This window comes from Myotis daubentonii, chromosome 20, assembly GCF_963259705.1.
Source record: "Myotis daubentonii chromosome 20, mMyoDau2.1, whole genome shotgun sequence".
Taxonomy (NCBI): domain Eukaryota; kingdom Metazoa; phylum Chordata; class Mammalia; order Chiroptera; family Vespertilionidae; genus Myotis; species Myotis daubentonii.
Window position 1 is genome coordinate 9,642,606 of NC_081859.1, and position 23,509 is coordinate 9,666,114.

The 23,509-nt window shown below is 41.6% G+C and overlaps 1 protein-coding gene across 11 annotated transcripts in view; it reads left to right on the plus strand.

The window, feature by feature from the left end:
- Nucleotides 1-13,150, plus strand: part of ESRRG (estrogen related receptor gamma) — a 461,433-nt gene extending 448,283 nt beyond the window's left edge. For all 11 annotated transcript variants that reach the window (XM_059677800.1, XM_059677802.1, XM_059677808.1 and 8 more), the window contains 2 exons: nucleotides 2,770-3,039; nucleotides 9,279-13,150. In XM_059677800.1, coding sequence (XP_059533783.1) covers nucleotides 2,770-3,039; nucleotides 9,279-9,523 — 515 coding nt within the window. In that variant the 3' untranslated portion in view covers nucleotides 9,524-13,150. The remainder of the gene's footprint in view (nucleotides 1-2,769; nucleotides 3,040-9,278) is intronic.
- Nucleotides 13,151-23,509: the final 10,359 nt, after the last annotated feature.

A 23,509-nucleotide genomic window follows, 5' to 3' on the forward strand; every position in this document is an offset into this window, starting at 1 on the left:
CTTCTTTTTATTTCATTAAGAAGTAAAAGAGGAAAGGGGTAAAGTTAGGTTTATAGGAAAGATACAGGCACACACACACAGCCAATACCATAGAAGAAATAAATTGCAGAATCCACCTTAGAAAATGAACTTTTATTGTTGTTGTTTTTTTTGTAGTTTTTTTTCCTGCTTAATTAAATCCCAAAGAAACGTGTGCAACATTGTGACGGGTGGAAAATAGTGCGTTTGTACATCGCAGGGACAAAGGGGCCTGCGCAACTTTCAAGTTTCCATGCACGTTAACTGTCGATAGCGCGCCTTCTCCATCATCAGCACTAAATTCACATTGATGCCTCTTTTCTTCTCCGTATCGATCCTTCCATGAGAACGCAGATTTGTATCTGTTAATTAATGCGTCCTGAAACGGCGTTTGTATTAATCAGGCAGATAAGAAAAATTGGATGCCTGCGCCCTCCTGACAGCCAGAACAGGGCCGACCTGATAACATCGCGGATGGACCTCAATAAAAAAGTTCCTCCTTCCACTCAATAAACTAATCATCCTGCTTTTAATTATTCGGCAGAAAAGATGTGTGGAGATTGGGGAATGTGTAAATCTATTTACTAACAGCGGAGCCCGGGAGGGAGGGGGGCTGTCACGGGCAGGGGCTGCGGGCCACACGCTCGGCCCATCTGCTGCCGCAGAAACGGGAGCGTGAACAGGGAGAGAAGGAGGCACATGGAAAAATGCCTCTTTGCTCACAACTTCCTAGAAGAACGTGTATTTTTTCATCCGTTTAACTTAGGAAAGAAAGTCCTACGTGGTCCCCTTTTCTCGAGTTAGCCAGTGGGGTGTGCATGGCATGTTTTTGCTTGGTGGTGGGGGGATGGGGCAGAAAGAAGAGTGATATTGTTTGTTTTAAGGATAACCTTTGATTGAAAGCGAATGGAGCCAGAACGACCCATCAGAGCATTATTTTCCTCTTTTGAATGTCTGTTTAAAATGTTATCAATGGTTATGGCTGATTTTAGGAGGATAATTAGTAATGTAACCCACTCTGCAAAGACAAAAACATAGAGTGGAGGAAAAAAGACTTACACAGCCAGGTCCAAAGGAAGATCTGCGAGTCCTGTGTCAGCAGCTTGCTGCCCAAGGAAAGCAAGGCTTTTCACAGATGCCTGCGGACCCCCTAAGTGAGCCTGCCTAATCCCTCTTGATGATTGTATTAACTCTCCTAGTTGATGGTGCCAAATAGCAGGCTACTAGTCATCAGCAACAGCCCAGGGAATCTTCACCGTTTTTCTTACTGGGCTGTCCCTCCTGATACCACATGGGACATGGACAATATGATCGGAGTAAAAATGACGAGGACAATGACCAGAGCGAGAGCCTAAGAAGCTTGGGCAGCGCCGCATATATTTGATTTGGGTAACAGGGTCTGGAAGGGGAGTAAAGACAGATTTTATAAGTGGCATTGCCCCCAAAATGTCCCCTTCTCTAGAATTACTGGTGGTCGTGCCTTAAATCATCGGCCGCCAAGACCCCAGGAGTGGTTGGTTACCCTTGGGATTCCTTGGGCAGAACCTTGGAAATGAAAGTAAAGTTTTAAAAAAGAAACTTATTTTTTTAAAAAAAAGACTGTTGCAGAAGTATTTGGCTGATTAGTAGGTATATTCACTAAGACTTTACATATCTTTAAAAATTTAGATCTAGTCCCTTTAAGTTATAAATAAATCTCTTCATTCCTAAGTAGGCTTAATTATACTCCTTCATTTTTCCTATTGAACCCCATTTTTTACAACATATATATTCATATGTTTATGCAAGCTCACAAGGGACTATAAGCATTCATAGAGTTTCAGTAAAGAATTGAAAACAGTCATGCTGGTATTTCAGATAAAACTAATATCTGATATAGCTACACTTATCATATTACAAGTTCGTGCTTTGTTGGATGGTTCTTATACTTTCCAGTAAAAAATTAAGGTACAAGTAAACTGTCTTTCTCAAGATGAAACAGCCAGTAAGTAGCCAGTGGAGCCAGTATTTAAATTCTGATCTGGCTCTGCTCATGTCCTCTGCACAGAACCCCATTGCCCTCATATTCAACTTGTACAATAACTGGGTCTTAATGCGAAGAACAAACTTGCTTTTCTGTTTGGAGGAGGCCAGGATGCTAATTACTCCACTCTCGTTTATACCAATAATCACCTTTTTAAAAAGGAATTCATGTTAAATATTGATGGGAACAAATATCCAATTGCAAAGGCTCTTGGAAGTGTAAACATACTCATTGTTCACTGTGCTTGTGACTATTATAGAGAAATGTTTCCAAATTGTATGACCTAAATTACTTGTGTTCCTTTCTCTTTTTGGCTTTTTTAAAAAAGAAACTTTTATTCTGTTTATCAATAGCAGTTTTTGACCTGAGGTCGTTGAAAATCTGACTTCCTATGAGCCATTAAGACTTCCGCCAGATAATCAAGCATATTTAACGATCTCGTCGCATTTTCTTCTCAAGTGAGAGATACAGAATTCTCTGTTGTATTGCTTTCAGCCCAGTCTGTGAAAGCTCGGAGAAACACCACGGAGAAACACCACTGTGTTGGAGCTGGTTGGGTGACTTTTACTTTGCCATTCGCGCAGTGATCAGGGGGGAATGTGAGAGCATCTAATGGAAACTCAGCACAATTTCCAGCCCTAATGCAGAGGCCGTGGGCCATTGAAACGAATGTGTCCTTATGAAATGATGGCTGTGGAGTAACTTGATCTGCTCATCTCCCCATGCAGGCTTCTCCACGCTGTCCCTGGCGGACCAGATGAGCCTCCTGCAGAGTGCTTGGATGGAAATTTTGATCCTTGGTGTCGTATACCGATCTCTTTCATTCGAGGATGAACTTGTCTATGCAGACGATTATATAATGGATGAAGACCAGTCCAAGTTAGCAGGCCTTCTCGACCTAAATAATGCCATCCTGCAGCTGGTGAAGAAATACAAGAGCATGAAGCTGGAGAAAGAGGAATTTGTCACCCTCAAAGCAATAGCTCTTGCTAATTCAGGTTGGCATGTTGACGTGGTCCTTGTTACATTTTTTCACGTGTCAGTTTTATCCTTTCCCTTAACTTCTTCAGAGATCCGCTGGGTCCAGTTGTAAATTCTGTATGAATCAGCAAAATCAGAATCATCACAGCTAAGGAAGAAAAATCAACGTGATGGGAATTATTTTTATTATACAGGGTGTCCCCCAAAATGTATGCACACTTCACAGCTCCATTTTGAAAATGACATGATTTTTAACAAACCCTGCCTTTATCATTACTCAAAGTGCATGTATACATTATTGGGGGACACCTTACCTTTGCCTGTGGCAAGCTGTGGGGGATTTTTGCCACCTCATGCATTTAGTAGTTTGTAGTGTACATGGACAGTCCCACGACAAAATTAGCTCCCGTTGTCCTGTGTGCACAAGTGAACACATAAACCATTTTTTCTTCTCAAAAAAATGCACATTTTGCGATTGGGAAAAAAACACATCTTTAGTATTGTTTTTAATTTTGGTTATCAAAGAACCCTCTGTTTTCTCACCTTCTGGGGTGCTCTAAAAGTCAAATTGGGCTGCGGGACTAGTACCCTCATAGGCACCACCTGTGCGGTGAGGGTTAAGCACGATGGGGATGAAGAGCCTTTACATTTAAACTGAAACTTACTAAAAGGCGGCAACCTCTGGCGTGTGAAAAAAATCGTTGGCGCTTTGTTGGTTTCCCCCGTGTGTCTCTCTGAACCCTTTCTTGTGGTCTTAAGTCTGTCTCCTCATTTGCATAGAGCGCAGGCTAGATCCCTCCTTAATGACGGCCGATCATTAGATACCTGCGCGTCGATAACACGCCGGGCTGCTCTGTCCCTTTGACAGTCACTCCGTGGCCCTCCATCTGCTTTTGTTTTGACCCTATCTTTGAACTTTATCTTGGTTGCCGGCCAGTAGTTTTCCCTTTAATTACAAGGAGGAAACTGTCAATAAAATCTGTTAAATGGGATGCAGTGAGTGGCTTGAATGGGCGGACGGCTATTTGTTCAAATTCTGCAGCTTTCAAGGTATTGACAGTTTGCTTTCTGGGGCCATATGTGACGATCAATCTCAGGCTGGGCTCAGCCGCGCTGAAAAATGAAAAACCAGATTGCTTTTGCTTAGTTGGGGATGACGGAGGGGTGATTTGGCGCGGTCCTAGGGAGATGAGCCCTTCTGCCCAGATTGCCCCCGTGAGAGCCGGGGGACGCGTGACTGTGTTTAGAAATAATTTTTTAATTGATTTTGTCATTAACAGTTCATCTACAATATTGATGCACGGATCCTGGGACGGATAGGAGGGACATTGTTTTCAACAATGAAGTTGTACTTTCCGATCGGTCTTTATAATGGAGTTTAGCATTTCGCACTTTTAGTTGTTAACCACACCACTCTCTTCTGCTGTTTCCCTGGGAAACTGTAAATTATGACTCATTATGACAAATGGCGTTGCTCTTGCAGGATCAAGGGCCCCTGGTCCTGCTCTCTGGGAAGCCAAAGTGGGAAATTGGGACAGCAATTTTCTGAGAATTTATTAATTTGCAGAGACTTCATTTTATAGCCCCTCTCATAATTAGATGGCAGATTTGTGAATTTTTATTTGGTAATCACAAAGTAATTCAAATTTAAACATTTCTTAGAATAATTATCTATAAAGTGCAGCAAGCCCGTTTTGTATCCTTTATGCTTCAAATTGCTTTTTTATAAATTAACTAATCATGAATGCTGAGCAGTGCTAAGATTTTGTCATCAAAATGGCTGAAATGTTTATAATTTTAGAAGTTGGAGGCATACTGTACGGCTATGGATTACAGTTTGAGTGCCTGAATTGATGGCTATTCTCTCTGTGTTGTTGAGAAGTATAATCCTTAATATTTTTATAGATAAATATTCAAATCCCACCCACTCTTCGCTTACGGTTGACCTATTTCAGAGCAGGGACTGGTTATTAGGGTATTTAAAGAGCTAGTTGCCGAAACCGGTTTGGCTCAGTGGATAGAGCATTGGCCTACGGACTGAGGGGTTCCGGGTTCGATTCCGCTCAAGGGCATGTGCCCAGTAGGAGATGTGCAGGAGGCAGCTAATCGATGTTTCTCTCTCATCGATGTTTCTGGCTCTCTCTCTCTCTCCCTTCCTCTCTGTAAAAAAAAAAAAAAAATCAAAATATATTAAAACAAATAAATAAATAGCTAGTTAGTTTGTTTTTCTTGTTTAAAGCCTGAGATAATTAACAAGCCCCCCACCCTTTCCCCTTATTATAGTATTGAGTAGCATTGTGTTTCCTAAGAAAACTTTTCCATGGCACAAAATGCTCTGTGTTATTTTCACAGTCTTTTAGTCTCTCGATACGAAGAGAAGTTGAGTCAGCATCCTGATAAAGGAGAAGTGATTATAAGGACCATTTTAATTCCTAAGTGTGCCACCTCTCCTGTGTTGTATAAATGTGGTCTTTCTCTTCTCCTCTAATCTGTGAGCTCCACCATTTTAGCTTGGGATAAATGACGCAGAAAAGTCATTTTCTTTGATACCGCATAGGATGTCATTCATTTCTTTTTTATTTATGTTTTACCATTATTGGGAGGGCAGTGATAAAGTTGTAGATTTGATCTTGCTGAGATACAGTGATTCTTAAACTGCTCTTAAATACGTCAATATGAAAATATTTGAACACTATTCCTAGATACCCTGAAAAGCTCATAGGTTGTCTTTTTTAGTATTTAGAAATTTCAGATCAGCTTAAGTGACTTTTTGTGCCAAAAAAAAAATCTATTTCAGTGTCATTTAATTTATAGGTATCTTAGCATTACCCATGTGGCTGTAGGTGTTAACAAGCATTGTCTCATTAATCTAAATTTCAGCTTATTTTAAACATCTGTCTTTATTCAATAATTATAAATGTTGTGCTTATGCTTGGGAAACAGGGAATTGGCTTCCTGTTAATGACTGTCATATTTTTTGTAGCTATGTTTCTGTCATGTGTGAATTCAGAAATATTTAGAACACCAGAACAGTTGTGTAGTACCTATTATCAGGTATATGACAAAAAGAACAAAGAAACAATGTATCATAAACTAATACTGTAATTGTCCCATTCAAATATTTGGAAACCCTATATAACTGTTCTAATTAAATTTGAAGGTTAAAAAAAATAATGCAGGGACTCGCTTAAAATATGTATTCTCTCTTACTTTTGAGTGCCAACAATGATGAGCATCATTGACACCTCTCTGAGGTGGAATTTTAAAAGTACAACTGCAGTCGCCATTTTAACATTGTAATTAATAGGACCAATTTTCTCATGTGTAGAATTTTTTTTCATGTGGAGACCTTTGTAATTAATTTTATGTTGTTAGTGGAAAATGCAATGAAATATTACTACAAGCCTTTTGGGTAAGGTTATATCATGGGGCTCTATTCTCTTAGTGTTTATGTCTAAGAATTAGTTTGAAACTATTGCCACTGCCCCCAAGGTAATACATGCTCATTTTTGTCTAGCTAGGCCATAGAATAGCTGAGATTTTAACAAATACTGATGTCCTGATTCAGCCCCAATTTTCTGATTTAATATGTTTAGGCTTGGGCCCAAGAATGTTAATGTTTTTTGTGTTTTTGTTTTTTACCAATCTACCCATTGTTTTAAAAGTATAGCATCACCCCGTCTAGTTCATAAACCTATGATTTTCATTATTAAGTTTTAGCTGGTTTCCAATATCATGAACACTGGGGCTATTTCCATTAAAAAAATAAAGTTAAAAAGAGACCATCACCAGCAACCAGAGCTAAATAATTCCATAAATTAATGCCGTTTCTATTGGGCCTGGCACGCGTGTATAAATTTAGCCGAAAGAACAGAACAGAGATGAAAGCCACAGAGCCAGAACTTGAACTGGGATCTCTAATGGAGATTAATATTTTCTTCAGCAGCCTGCCAGCTGAATCATGGTCTAATTAAATAGTTCAGATTTAGTGAGTTTGCATTTAAAGTATTAGCAGATCCGAGAACGGGCAAAGCTAAAATGACTTAGAATTTTTTTCTGTAAATGGGAAGTTAAATTATCACAGTAATTTGATTAAATCATTTCTAAATCTCACATGCTAAATCACAGCCTTTAAAGAATAGTTTGAAGTCTTAATTGCTGTTTGTGAGTGTAGCTCTCTGCTATTTGTTCTCGCCTGATTTCCTGTGACATCCTATAATATATCCCCTGCTGGGCCCCAGAAGTGGGGAAGGTTGGGCTTGGGGTGGGCCCGGAAGTGACTGTGCCCTGACTTCAAGGATATAAAAACCTGCCATGTAGAAGGACATGTATTGTCCCAGTAGCCGGGACCAGGACCAACTACTGGTCATTGGAGACAGATTGGGGACAATATGAAGAAGACATTTCTAAAAATTAGCTTGGTTCCTTATCAAGTAGAACGCTCTACATATGTGGAAATGTCTTTGTGAAAATGTGGTATAGAGGTTCCTGATGAAGATGGGAGGTTGAACGAGACAGGTTCAGGACAATTTCAACTCTTTTTTAAAAAATAAACATTTTTTATGGATTTCAGAGAGAAAGGAAGAGGGAGAGAGAGAGAAACATCAATGATGAGAGGGAATCATTGATCAGCTGCTTCCTGCATGCTCCCTACTGGGGATCCAGCCCACAACATGGGCATGTGCCCTGACCAGGAATCGAACTGTGACCTCCTGGTTCATAGGTTGAGGCTCAACCACTGATCCACACCGGCCAGGGCAGAGAATGTCTTGAGTTCCAGTCCAGAGCACCACATGAACATTTCTAACGGGGAAGAATTCCTTCTTTGGGCTCCTTCAGGAAGGAATCAAGTCTTGAGCAGTAAATACATATAAACAACTGTATTCCAGATTATTCAAAACTCTTTCAAAGAAATGTGTCATTAACCACCTAATATAAATAGCTCACCAAAAATATTGTGAAATGACTCAAAAATAACCATGTAAAAGGAAAAAAAATAAGCAAAACACAAAGAAAATTTAAAAACATGTTACCGCTTACAATAGCAGTCAATCTATTAATTACTTTGCCATAATTTTATCGTATGCTTAGCCACTTGATTTTAAATTAGATTTTCTCTTTTTATGCATGTGATCTGATATTTGAATTATATGAAAGATTAGGCTAACTACATATATCTTAGAACTCTGTATTCTTAGAGAAGCAGAATTATTAAACATTCAGAATTCCCCCCAAAGACCCCATTATGTATAATTAACAGATAAACTGTCATCAGAATCAATAAAACATGCTAAATGATTCAAACTTGTATATAATTAAGTGTCTCTTTTAGAGCTGTAACTTTTATACCCTCCCCTCCCAAGAATAATCCTGGCAACCCTGTTAACCCTTTCATTGCTTGATCAGATTGGATTTTTAAATGAAATTTCATAACTCATTAATCTAAAGGCGTTATTTGTATCTCAGCAGAGAAGCAGACTATGTCAGGATCTTTTAAGGCACCCTGAATAGTAACTGAAAATTCTACAAGGGAACACAGTGTTAGGTCCAGGGTATAGACATGGAGTTTTAAAAATCTCCGTCATCAGCGTGTTTCTTGCCTTTTGGGATATGTGAGCTTTTTCAGGGTCAGGTCGGGATTATCAACAACTTCACCGCCACGGCACCGAAATTAATACTTTTCCTAGATGGCCTTCCGTGATTGTTGAGTGAATGAATACATACGTGAATGAGGTAATGAATGACCTAGCCATGGTCACAATCTGTTACAAGAAAGGTTTCTCTTTCTTTGTCGTAAGAAAAAAAAATACCCACACCCTTTCAGTAATGAATCTTTTATAGTAATGCCCATGTTCTTTTTTAAAAAATATATGTTTTATTGATTTCAGGAAGGGAGAGGGAGATAGAAACATCAACAATGAGAATCATTGATTGGCTGCCTCCTGCACACCCCCCACTGGGGATCCAGCCTGCAACCTAGTCATGTGCCCTTGAACCTGGGACCCTTCAGTCCGCAGGCCGACGCTCTATCCTCAAACCAACGAGGGCTCATTCCCATGTTCTTGTGAAGCACTGGAAATTATCTACTCTAGGGAAATGTATACCCCACAAATAGCTCGGAAAGAGGAGACGCTGCGTTTAGAGGTTTCAGGGCTTAGAGGAGTGGACGGGTAACTGTTAACTTGCAGGAATCTGCTGCACGCGGCTTCTCACGATCACTAACAGCCTTGTGTCTGTCCTTTGCTTTGTCGCGCAGACTCCATGCACATAGAGGACGTGGAGGCCGTGCAGAAGCTCCAGGACGTCCTGCACGAGGCCCTGCAGGACTACGAAGCCGGCCAGCACGTGGAGGACCCGCGCAGGGCGGGCAAGATGCTGATGACGCTGCCGCTGCTCAGGCAGACCTCCACCAAGGCCGTGCAGCACTTCTACAACATCAAACTGGAAGGCAAGGTCCCCATGCACAAACTCTTTTTGGAAATGCTGGAGGCCAAGGTCTGACTAAAGGCCTCCTGGGCCGCTGTCTCCTCCTGCACGCCCGCCAAGAAAGGGAAAATAAACCCAAGCGTAATGTGGAAGAAACGTAGAGCTTAGTCAACGCCATCCCCAATCAGCAAAGACTGCACTGATCACTTAGCAGCAAGACTATGAAGCAGCTTTCAGATTTCTCATCTGTTTTTTTCTTCTCATTTCTCTTCTTCTTCTTTATGTTTTTTCCCCATTCCCTCTCTTATTCCTCCTTTCCCCCATTTCTTGGCTTTCCTGATTACTGGTTCCCTCTCTCTCATTTCCTCCCTCCCTCCCTTTTTTCCTCTTCTCACCCTTTCCTTTTCTTCTAAATTTTAAATAGCTCTAGTAGTAAGAAACATTTTATTTCCTTTCTTTTCCTCCCTTCCTTACTCCCTCCCTCCCCACTCTCTCCCTTTCTTCCTCTCTCCCTATCTGCTGCTGAACTTTTAAAAGAGGTCTCTAATTGAAGAGAGGTGGAAGCCAGGCCTGCCAAAGGAAGGAAATCCATAGTATGGATGCCAGTGAACTTAATTGTGAACCACAACGTCCCCCGTGACTAAGGAATCAAAGAGAAAGAACCAACGTAGCTAAAGTACAGTGCAACACGAACGGATCGACTGAGGGCAGTATCAGATTCCATGGGAGCAGCCCCTAATCAGACAACTTAAGCAACTTTGCATTGGCTGCTGCTTATCATTGCTTTTCCATCTCGATCAGTTACAGCCATTTGATTCCTGAATTGTTTTCTCAAAGTCTTCCAGGTATTTGTTAGTTTAGCTACTAAGTAACTTTTTCAGGGAATAGTTTAAGCTTTATTCATTCACGCAATACTAAAGAGAAATTAAGAATACTGCAATTTTGTGCTGGTTTTGAACAATTATGGACAATAATGAAGGACACATGAATCCTGAAGGAAGATTTTTTAAAAAAAACATTTTGTTTCTTCTTACAAAATGGAGATTTTTTTTTTGTACCAGCTTTACCACTTCTCAGCCATTTATTAATATGGGAATTTAACCTACTCAAGCAATAGTTGAAGGGAAGGTGCATATTCTCACGGATGCAATTTATGTTGTGTGCCCGTCTGGTCCCAAACATCAAGTTCTTTACGCGAGCTCCAGTTTCCCTAAATGTTCTCTGACACAAAGGATGAGATTACACCTGCAGTGGCTCTGGGTGGTCACCTGTCAGCACTGCACCTGGAATCCAGATCTGTAGCATTTTCCGAAGCGCACCTCTCCACCTGGGAGGTGCCATCGCCATACGATTTCTGCTGCGGTGGTTAGGGATGCATTACTGCCTATCTGCAAAGTTACAGACCTTGTCCTGGAAGGAGCTGTGAGCCGGTCTTCATTCAAGAGGCAATAATGCCAGAGTTGGAAGAACAACAACAACAAAAAAACCCCCGTCAAAGATGACGGATGCCTGACCAAATTCTAAAACCTCTTGGTATGAGTTGATTCATTTAGGAATGTTTAATCTGTGGTTTTTAACCAAGAGCTAAGCCAATACAGCTGCTTTTCAACCAGTATTGTCCCAACCAGAAAGTCAGTCAGGTTCCCGACGGTGGAGAGGTGTAATCTAATGAAGGAGTCGATTAGATGCCCCCAAAACCTACAGTCGCCGAATATCCAAGAAACAGTAACCTCCATCAGATGCTATCCAATGGACCAGTGTTAGTAGCTGCTCCCTGTACCATGTGAACAGTCTTCTTCTATGTACACAGATGTAATTAAAATTGTAATCCTAACAAACAAAAAGAGATGTAGTTCAGCTTTTCAATGTTTCATGTTTGCTGTGCTTTCTCGGAGTTTTATGTTGCATTCAAAGACTGTTTGTCTTGTTCTTCTTGTGGTGTTTGGATTCTCGTGGTGTGTGCTTTTAGACACAGGGTAGAATTAGAGACAATATTGGATGTACAATTCCTCAGGAGACTACCGTAGTATATTCTATTCCTTACCCGTAATAAGGTTCTTCCTAATAAGAATTAAGAGATTGAAACTCCAAACAAGTATTCCTTATGAACAGATCCACATCAAAAATCATAATATTTTCAAAACAAGGGATAATTTCTCTAATGGTTTATTATAGAATACCAATGTATAGCTTAGAAATAAAACTTTGAATATTTCAAGAATATAGATAAGTCTAATTTTTAAATGCTGTATATATATGGCTTTCACTCACTCATCTCTCCCACAACGTTGTTATTAACTCGCTCTGTGTTGTTGCAAAACTTTTTTGGTGCGGATACGTTTCCAAAACTCTTGCTACTTGGTGTGCTTTAAACAAAATACCTTGGGTTGATGGTTCATCAACCTCATGCTAGAAATACTGTGTATCTATCATTAGCTATATGGGACTATATTGTAGATTGTGGTTTCTCAGTAGAGAAGTGATTGTAGTGTGATTCTAGATAAATCATCATTAGCAATTCATTCAGATGGTCAATAACTTGAAATTTATAGCTGTGATAGGAGTTCAGAAATTGGCACATCCCTTGAAAAATAAACAGAACAATCCAACTCCTGGGAAAATAAAAAGGTGCTGATTCTATAAGATTATTTATATATGTAAGTGTTTAAAAAAAAGATTATTTTCCAGAAAGTCTGTGCGGGGTTTAAGTTGCTACTATTCAACCACACTATATGTAAATGAAATATATACAAATATACATCGTTTTTACTGTATCACATTAAAGTACTTGGGCTTCAGAAGTAAGAGCCAACCAACTGAAAACAGGAGATGGAGATACGTGGAGAGAAGAGAGGACAATTTTAAGTTTTCAGTTTAAGTGAAACACGTAACCCATAAATAGGAAATACAACGGACAATGCAGATTTAAAAGTACTGCACGGGCTTTAGGGCAAATGCCCCGCTTAAAACCTCGCTTGAGGTAAGTCTTTTCGGGTTTCAGGCAAGACCATTTACTTAATGTGAAGTTTTGGGAAGTTATGTTTGGGAAGTAAAGGTATATGTTTTAGCTATATGATTTTAATTTTGCTTTTGTTTCTTTTTCAGTTGGTTCTTATTTAAAGCAATATGATTGTGTGACTACCTGCTGTTACTCTTGTGTTTCAATCAGCTCAGATTGTTGTATTTATTCCACTATTTTGCATTTAAATGATAACATAAAAGATATAAAAAATTTAAAACTGCTATTTTTCTTATAGAAGAGAAAATGGGTGTTGGTGATTGTATTTTAATTATTTAAGCGTCTCTGTTTACCTGCCTAGGAAAACATTTTATGGCAGTCTTATGTGCAAAGATCGTAAAAGGACAAAAAAAAAATTTAAACTGCTTATAATAATCCAGGAGTTGCATTATAGCCAATAGTAAAAAGAATAATAATAATAATGATAATAATAAAACCATGTCTATAGCTGTAGATGGGCCTCACATCTGTAAAGCAATCAATTGTATATTTTTGTGATGTGTACCATACCGTGTGCTCCAACCAATGTCCATTTGTGTAAATGTATTTATTTTATATTGTATATATTGTTAAATGCAAAAAGGAGATATGATTCTGTAACTCCAATCAGTTCAGATGTGTAACTCAAATTATTATGCCTTTCGGGATGATGGTAGAGCAATATTAAACAAGCTTCCACTTTTGATTGCTCTTCCGTATGGTGTTTCTTTATTTCCCTCCAGACGAAAGAACCAAATCAATAAACATCGCCCTTTGTTGCTTCCATTGAAAGAGTGGCTCTGAGTACCTGTTTCCTAAAAATAAAGCAGGGGTTTAAATAAGAGCTATATAAAGGCTTGTCAGAGTGACTCCGAGGGCACAGAGAGACGTTTTGCATATTTAAGAGTATGCAAAGCGTCTTGTGGCACATTAGAATTCATTCTGACAAGCCCTTATATAGCTCTTACTTAATCTCCAAGCATCTCCACATCATTCCGCATTACTCAAAATCATCGCCTCCATGTCAATGTCACAACAGAAAACTTTCCCCCCCTATTTTAAGATCACATTAAAAACCAGAGATACCTATTATTTCCCTCCATCCACAATTAAATCATGTTTTTGCACGGAGCTCGTCAGCCAGCTGCGGGCTTTCTGGAGCAGCCGTGGGGCTGCCGACCAGATTTCCTGGGTGAGAAATCCACAGATCGGGGAGCTGCCTTCTAACGCCAGAGGGGTGAGCGGCAATGCTGACAGCCAGCGGCCTCGCCTCGCCTGGTTCGCCGGGAGGTCGCAGCCCTCGCAGCCTGGGGTAAGCTGTGCGCCCACTGGACCCTCCTGCAGCCTTTGCCCAGGTGCTGATGTGCGGGTTCTGGTCGTCTCTGCCCAGCTCGTGAGTGTTTTGTCAGGCGTCTGCCCACTGTGCTGCTCGCCCTTCAGCGATGGCTAGTTCTCAGGAGAAGTAAGCCGGTGACACAGCTTTAGGGGCGTGAGATTTACCTAAATCGCCAAGATTCAGGAGCTAGCAACAAAACTTTTCCCCCCCTATGTTCATGTCCTGTGAGTTGCAATGGCTCAGCATTGCATCTGACAGCGTTTGGGGGGTGTTTACAAAGTATTTTGGGGGAACTGAGACTCTGCAAGATACAAACCTAAAAGGAAAAGGCATGCCTGTAATCTTCCAGGGATGCCCTGCTTTAAAAATAGTGTGTCCCCCAAAAGGTACACACACGTTAGAATCTGATAGCTCAATTGATGTTTCTTTCTTTTCTGATTTAACCCATTGGAATAAATAATTTATTCAAAGTGGGTATACAGTTTGGGGACAACCTGAATCTATGTTACATGCGTTTTAAGAAATGTCAGAATTCTCTTGCTGACATTTCATTTCACAATTTTTACAATTGGAATGATTACAGAGCGATTTCTCGGGGACTGCCATGTTGGTCAGGGATGCCTGTGGTGTAAAAATAAAATTGGAGTTTGCCATTTTATCAGGTTGTATTTCTGGATACAGAGACAATGAGTAACTCTGACCAATAGATTCTGTTGTGTGTGTCCAAGGGATCACTTTTATTTGCACCTGTTTTTTTTAAGTGATTTTTCTCCTTTAAAGTAGTGGTTTCCAAACGAGGCTGCGTATGGGAATCACCAGGAGAGTATTGAACGCCATCGTATTCCCCAGCCCCACAGACTGGGGGTTAATTGGTCTGAGATGAGGCCTGGCCGCTGGAATAAGGAAAACCCCCAAATCTCCAGGTGATTCTAATGTGAAGACAAGAGGAGGGAACCACGGCTTTACATTTTATACATTTTTCAAATCAGCCATGAACATCCTAAATTGAAAAAAAACACAAAACTTTTCATACATTGGCTCTGACCTTTTCTGAGGGTTTTAGACCATTTTTTAAAAAATATTGAGACAAAAGGACTTAACCTCTTAACTCACAAATCCAAAGGCAATGCAATACACCTGGATTGTTTTGACCTTCACACTCCTCACCCCCATGTTCCTCCTTCCTCTCCCTCTGCTTCTCCAGCCCACGTGGAGGACACAGCTGGTGGATGCCCAGGCTTCCACTCTGCTTATGCCCCATAGACAAGTAGACACCTGCTCAAAAACTCGTGGAGAATATGTCACAATCTTTTTTAAAAACTTTTACTGCTACTCCTTCGGTCCTTTCATATGCTTTAAAATGGATTTAGGGGTGGTTCAAAACACCATTTTTTCCCTAAAAAGCAAAAACAGCAACACAATTGAAACAAAATTGATTTCTTGGAATGACCTCTCTTACCCATATTTTCCAAGGTGATTTAGGTAAGAGGTAGAGATGAGACAGAACAGAGGTAGACTACTTCACTCTTGGGCCCGTGTCACAACTTCAGGTACACTTTGCTAAATGTGAAATTTAATCTTTGACTAATCTGGAAAAGACAAGATAGGTTTTTGTTTCATCCACAGTGGTTTTACCTACTGAATGGATAGTTCCACAGTCGTGTCGATAGAGTAGTGTTTAAATTAGTGTTCCCAAACCCTTTCCAATCTCTCAGTCTAGCCTCATGCTCTTGGGTCGTATGGAGAAAAACAAAACAAAACCAAGCAAGAAACAGTAGACTGATTGCACGCTACGTCTTATTATGAAGCAAAATAGAAAAGAAAGGAATTTCAAAATATAATCCCCCTTCCCCAGCAGTATTTGTCATGTTCTCTGTGAAGTTAAAGGTCTGAAATAATGTGCCCATCAGGGGCTCAATGTTGCATGTCCATCCCAGTTGGTCCAAGGGCTTGTTATGATGGTAATGACCTACCGGAACGTGAGCTTGGATTGCAACAATGCAATTGCTACCAGCTCACCCGCTGGGAGAAATATTTTATTATTGTCAAATGTCCTCCATAGAGATTTGTTTTGCCTGTTCCTGTTTAAATTAAATTCAAAGCAGAACTGCATTAGTATTTCTCTGGAGTATATTGGAGATAAACAACTAGCCTCAAAAGTTAGGATTCCTGGCTAGTTCAAATTTGTTTATTAGCAGAAAAATTACAATAGGTGACACCATCGCTGCAGGAATATGATGACTGCAGCCACACAAGAGATTTACGTACTGAGTCCACGGCCTAAAACTCCCTTTTTCATTACAGATGCCAGCCAGAGTAGTAATTAACTATGGCATCCATGGTACAACCGCAGAAAAGGAAAGACATCCCAATATACGAATGCAGTGCCATAGCATGCCACAGAAATTCGGCCATGAGAAAATCTGTGCCAAAAAGAAGTGTTTTCTAAACTTAACACATTTCGCACCAGTAGCTTTATTGCTAGCTTTACCCAGTGGCCAGATAAGATTCTATTGAACGAGTACAAAAAATGGTTTTACAAAGGATCGTACTTTAAAAAGCGATTCGCTTGTAAGAACATGTAATAACTTCGAAATGCTATGGCTATTTAATTTTAAGGCGTGCCTAGAACATTTATGTAAAACACTGTGTAATATGAAAACGGGAATGCTCCTGATCTGCCAGCAAAGTAAACTTAAGACTGTCTGTGTGTGTAAAAGTATTTTCAGCCAGCAACATGGAAGCCAAAAACATGAATGAAAAGGCTCTTTACGCACACAATATACTTTTTCCGATATTATTTTTAAAAAGAATTGAAAAGAATGTCCTAGGCCAAACGGAATTATGTGGACCATTTTGCTGGAGGCCCTATACCACAGCTGTGACAGAAGACTCCAAAACAGTGAAGCTTATGTCAATACAAATTTTGTTGCTGGCAGTGAAATGAGAATTGGACCTTATGCCCCCCCGCCCCCCCCCCCCCCAAATGCCTGTGACCTTGGTGAAAATCACAGTGGCCTGTGAGCTTCGTAATGGACGACTTTGGAGACCTGGTTTTAGGAAATGCAAACACGGCTGGGAGGGGTCCGCTAAAAGGGCCTCACAGGGAAACGCTGGCAGACTAAACAGGAGCATTAAATCCTTCCATTCACACTCCGACTCAATCTGCCAGGCTCAGGCGAATGTCACAGTTTTGCTGGGAAGTGAAGAACTGGCTGCTATTGAAAAAATAATAATAATAATAAAAGCGGGGGGGAGACTCAGAAAACCAAAGTCAGAAGAAGAGCATTTCCCAAAACGATGTCTAGAGCTACGCAAGGGTTGGCGTTATTCCCTTTCAGTGTGTGATTCCATAGTTCCACACATGAAACACACTGCTCGCTTATGTCTGAAAACACCCTGCAGGCACTTTTGTATTAATCGCCCTGAAATTCGTTATCTCCCACTAAACTGGTTTATTTGCCTTTGGTCTTCCTTTATTGAAGAGAATGAGGGGAGCAGGCCCCGAAGTATCAACTTTATGTGAATACATCAAAACAGAGATATAGCTAATATTGTCAACTGTATGTATTGGGGGGGGGAAATCCCTTTCTCCACACAAACAGATGCAGCGGTGGGCCAAAGGGAACGAACCTGTACAGTTGTTTGTATGGAAAACAACACAATAATAATACGAGCGTGAACTTTCATGAAGTCACAACGGTGAACCTACTTTTGCCCACCCCTGTATGTGGTTGAGCGTAATTTCTGGGCTGGCTAATGAGGACAATGATGTTTAGAAATGATGTTTAGATAGGACACTCGGGGAATTCGGAGGCACCTGACTTCCTTGCTCTAGTTTACTAAGATTCGATGGTGCTGGAATAGCCCGGGGCAATGATACATGATAGATAAACGGATAGATGTTTCATGGGTGGGCGTTGGGTCAGTTCCACGGGGTTCAAACCCCAGCTCTTCCGCTAACCAGCTCCGTGACCTTGCTCCTCAAGTCTATTCAACTTCGATAAACGGAATAAATATACCACCAAAGGGTTGTTATTAGAATTAAATTAGGTAGTTTAAGGAAACACCTTACCTTGTTCACTAATGGCGAAAATTCATGGTTTCCCCGTCTTTTGTTTTTTTTTCTTTTTGCCAAAGGAAACTGGGCGAAAAAGTCATGAGGGCGGGGGCAAAGCATGCGTGGTATTTTGCAGAACAAGCACCCCCCGCTTCTCTAAGAAAAAGTAAACAGGAAGGCCTCACGTGCATGTCACTGTGGTGACCACAGTGAGGGGGTTTTTGGGGGGAGGACAGCACAGGGGGCACATGGTGACGGACAGACAACGCACAGGTGCCGTGTTACAGAACTGCACCCCTGAGGCCTTTATAATTTCATTAACCAAGGTCACCCCAGTAAGTTAAAAAAAAAAAAAAAGAAAAGAAAGAAAGAAAGTTGGCCTCTGCCACGTGGCTTTTAGGCAAGACCTGCAAGCGCACCTGTTTTCACAAAGCAAAGAAATCCCGCGAGAGTTTTCACTTTTGCGACAAGAGAGGCATAAAGTGAGCCTTGCGTGGGGCTCCTGCTTTACGGCAGCCACGCACGCACGCACACAGCCACGCACGCACGCACACAGCCACGCACGCACGCAGCCAGACGGCCAGGCGCACACGCAGGCACACACACGTTCACACGCAGCCGCGCGTGCAGCCACACACACATTTACACAGTTACACACAATGTACACATTTACACACACATTTACACACAGTTACACATTTCCTCGCAGCCACGTGGGCAGCCATGCACACATTTCGACGCGACCACGCATGCTGCTGCGCACGCGGCCTGGCCCCCCTCCTTCGGGCCCAGCTCAGCGCCAGGTGCCGGGCCCCTGCGCCTCCGCCCGCAGCCAGGCTGCCTCCTGCTGGATTCCGCGCCCCTGTCAGCGCCCTGTGCCCTCAGGTACCAAAACGCCCCTCAGGCGCTGCGCTTATCACAAGTGAGACTTAATCGCGGGTGTGGATCCCAGGGAGCAAATAGGCGTGGTGCGTGCAAGGCGTGGGGCCTGGGAGCGCTCGGAAAAGCTTGCCTAGCCGTGACTCCTCGCTGCTTCGCTTTATGGCGTCTCCCCTTGCAGGAAGGTTCTGGGAGGCCGCTTTTGCAAAGTGCAGGAGCCTGTGGCAGCGGGGTCGCCGGTCTGGCGTGGACAGAGCCGCAGGAGCGCGAGGTTGTGTGTGTGTGTGTGTGTGTGTGTGTGTGTGTGTGTGTGTGTGTGTCTGGGCCGTGCAGTTTGGCTGGAAAGCAGCGAGCACCTGCCTGTGCGCGGGGCCCTGAGCGAGGTCTCTGGGTGCATTTAACGCGGGATGCCACGGAGCTTTCAGAGACAGGATCTATTCATGTCTCATTTCATAGATGGAAAAAAAAAAAAAAAGGAGACTGATAAGTTCAATGACTTGTCCAAGGACCATACTGCTAGTCCGCGCTTCAACTACATTTCTGTCTCCTAAGCCTCATGTCTTAAAACTTGCATCCTGTATTTAATAGTTTCTCAGATTTGAGTAGTAGTACATCTTTTTTTTTTTTTTTAATTGAACCAGGGAGACGCAGGATTGAAGTCATGCTATTGCTTTTTTCCGAAATACAGTCTTCCATCTGCTGCTATCACCTTCGTTTCCTTCCTCTGTCGCAAGTGTCCTTGTGAATCCTGGGAAAATATGTAAAATTGGTGTGTGTGCGTAATATGCAGAAGTAGTGCTGTGCTGACTATCTTGTCTTTTACTTTTCATTCTTTACTGAATTTTGAGGACGTTTTTAGGAGGAAATCTGCATAAAAACATATTCTATCTGTTCCCCTTGTGATGAACGACAAGGTTGCTTTTAATTTCTTAATCGCACAATGAACGTGTTTGGATGTTTCTCTTTATGGATCGATGTGCTTTTTTTTTTTTAAGTTATATACCCAGGAGAGGGTTATTGAATTACTGACCATTTGTATTTTATTTTCACTCCAAAAAAGTTATTCTGTACAAGCAAATCTGTTGGAACTCCTCCTAGCGGTTTCTTTAGGTTTCATCTTCCCTCAGTAACACATAATTTTATTCCACTCCTAAGTTTTTGGCATTATTTTAAAAACGGTATATTACTGTTTTGCCCTCCATTTCCCTGCATCCCTGTTCTTATTTTTTGTACCAGGTCAGGCTTTCCTTTCTGTGAATTGTCTATTCATCATCTTTGCTCTTTTTTTTTTTTCTCTATGCGGATGCCTCTGATTTTTTGTTCATTTGCAGGAGATCTTTGTATATTCAAGATTTTTACTTCATCAGGTTCAGGTTTTGCAAATGTCTTCTCTTAGTCTGTCATACATCTAGTATTTTCGACCTTGGTCTTTATCCACTAGACATTAATTTTTATAGAGTCTAATTCATCCATTTCACCATTATGCTTTCATAGTTAAAAATATATCTTTATATATATATTTTTTACAATTGCAAAAAATTTCTTTTCGGGCACTAAGTACACTCTCTCTCTCTCTCTCTCTCTCTCTCTCTCTGACGCCCCCCTTTCAGGCCAGCCGTGTCTCCAAATGTCCTGACATCAAATCCTCTCCTGCGTCTTCAAAGCCAGGAATGTCTACTGTTCCTTCCTCCTTTCCCGCCTTTGCTCATGGTCCCTCCCCACTTTATTGGGTGAAACTACGTTGACTCATTCCCAGTGTAACTGCCTAGACCAGTGGTCGGCAAACTCATTCGTCAACAGAGCCAAATATCAACAGGACAACGATTGAAATTTCTTTTGAGAGCCAAATTTTTTAAACTTAGACTATATAGGTAGGTACACTGTTATTAACTTAATTAGGGTACTCCTAAGGCTTAGGAAGAGCCACACTCAAGGGGCCAAAGAGCCGCCTGTGGCTCGAGAGCCGCAGTTTGCCGACCACGGCTCTAGACTGAAACTGCCCCCTACCTTGCACTAAAGCAAAGCCTAGACGTAGAGTTATAAATAAAAGGTCTTATAAAGCAATCCTTTTAGCATACTGACTGAACAATAGTTCTCTCCCTCTACCCAGCCACGCAAATTCCTATTTTTAATTTGTTAAGACTGTGTTTTGTGCTTCCTCACACAAAATCCGCATGGCACTTCTGTCCCCAGAGCATTCCCGGGCCTGTGTCAGAGCTGGGAGCCATCTGGCCCCGTTCCTGTTTTCCTTGTGCCAGATGCTTGGCGTGGACGGGGAGTTCGTCCTCACCCCTTGCCCACTCCCCGCCCCTCGCTGTAAGGTTTATGTTCCTTCGAGTCAGGGGTAAAAGCAGAGGTATTTTTCTTGAAAGTAATTCTGCATCATCTCCTGTTCCACGTACGCTTTGCAGACACACCCAGTGGAATTGGAGAGGCGTTAAGTTACTTACTTTCAACTAGTTTTCATGACGTTCTGTAAGAAGCCGTTTTCAAAATGTCACGCCCTTGCTTGCAAACTGACACAACCGAGGTAGAACACCTTCCACACCACAGCCATACTTCTTTGGTCTTCCGCAAAAGAAGGGAGAGTGAAGAGTGAAAGTTTAATCACAGGAAAGGGGACTAGAAATCTTTTAATTAAAGGATTTTTTTTAAAAAAAGGAAAACAAAAATAATAGTTATTTCACTTAATCTTCCTAGGGTGGCCCTTGTGAGATCTGTGGTTATCTTCATTTTTTTTTAGGTTAGAAAACAGGAAAAAAAAATTATCTGGGGCAAGTAGGAGAGAATGAGACTTGTATCCAGGTCTGTATGCCCCCCAAAAGCTGTGTGTTACCCATTATGCCAAGTAGCCTCTCAGAACAAATAACTGCATGAGCAAAGCAAGATGAAAATAGGAGAAACTAGAAAACAGAGGGGCAGTAGTTGGTTTCTTTCAGATGATGCTTTAATGCCACTGCTATGGGTAATTAAATAGTTTTCTTCCTATAACGTTATGATTCTGGAACCAGTGTATGATTTCTGAGTAGAACCTTGCTAGATGTTGAAAAAGATTTTAATTTGCTTTTTAAATATTAAATTACAATGTCAGTGGAATGTTATTTAAATCAAATAATACACTTGAATATTTGTATCCATGCGAAATGAAGAAAAAAAGTTGACAGTGGCTGATAAGAAAAACAACTGAGAGTTAGATACATCCATTTATAGTCAGTTAGGAGCTAGATGAGAGGAGGAACCAAAACTCAAATTCTCCTGCCTTTTGCCTTACTTCCCAGAAGTCAGAGAATGTCCCTGGTTTGCCCTGGTTTAGCTCTGGGAGATGGTCTCCTACAAAGACAGAGGACACTCTTCTGGATTCTTCCACGGTCGGGTGACCTGTACTAAGAGGTGCAGCTAAGATCGGATCTCAGGCTGACGTAGTACAAAGCACTCGCCCTTAACCTTGACACCCTCCTGTCTGAGACCAAGAATGGACCAGATCAATGGGTGCGATCCCTTCTTTCATTTTATGATCATGGAACAGCTGATAACATTCTGAGAGTAACTTCTTTTTTTTTCTTTTTTTGGATGTTGCCCATCCAGGAACACACATCTAGTGTTTACAGAAATAAAAGTTCTCTTCCATTTCTTCCTGTCAGGGTAGACAGAGGGTTTATGTGCTTCTCTGGGAAGAAAAGGAAATACAGCTGTTTTGCAGGTAATAACAGTTTATTTTATGTCCTATTTTCTTTAACAGTGATTGCTCTTACTTGGAAGCTCTCCTGGCATTTTGTAGGCAATAAACACATAAAAAGAATGCTCTTGGCAGGGAGTTTCACAGGCCTGGCTCCCAGTTTATAATCCCTGGCAAAGGCATCAGCAACTTGACCTCAGATCCGTTTATCAATATGTCCAATAGAATCACAGGGCCAGAACCACGCCTCCAAGGTCGTCGGGTCCACTGTTCCATCAATGGCACCTCCAACACCACTGTGAGTCAAGAAAGAACCATGCCAGTTCGAGCAAAAGCAGGGTAACCTGTTTCCTGCGGGAGAGAAACAGAAATGAAAACGTGACTATTGCAAAGTAAAACTCTGTCATTTCATGCTAATAACACTTACTAGCTCTCTGACTGAGTATCTTTGTCTACGCTCAGAGCTAGTGCAGAGCACATCTATGAAAGAAACCATTTGATGTCTCAGAAAAGGCCTTTAGAGGCACCCTCCTTGCTCACCCTCCGTAACCTCCTGCTGCCCTGAGCTCTGCAAGGTCCCATTCCCAGTGGCCCCAGGGGACAAGTCTTGTTCTCTGAACCTCTTCTGCTCTCCATTTGGGTCTCATTGGGCCTTCTTTGCTACTAATAAAATTTTTCCAAATGAATGGGCATGGGCACCCGTTCAAGGCACTGAATTATTCGCCATTTTTATTTTTGAAAATTAATGTTCCTATTTAAAAGTAGTGCTGTGGCCCTAACCGGTTTGGCTCAGTGGCTAGAGCCGTCGGCCTGCCGACTGAAGGGTCCCAGGTTCGATTCCGGTCAAGGGCATGTACCTTGGTTGTGGGCACATGCCCGGTAGGGGGTGTGCAGGAGGCAGCTGATTGATGTTTCTAACTCTATCCCTCTTCCTTCCTCTCTATAAAAAATCAATAAAATATATTAAAAAAATTAAAAGCTGTGCTCTGAACTAAGCATGATGCTACATGCTTTATATAGATGAGCTCTGACTCTTCCAGGAGCCTGGTGAGGTGGGTCGTTATGGAAGAGGAACAGGGGCCTGGAGAAGGATAGAGATTTGCTTAAGGCCA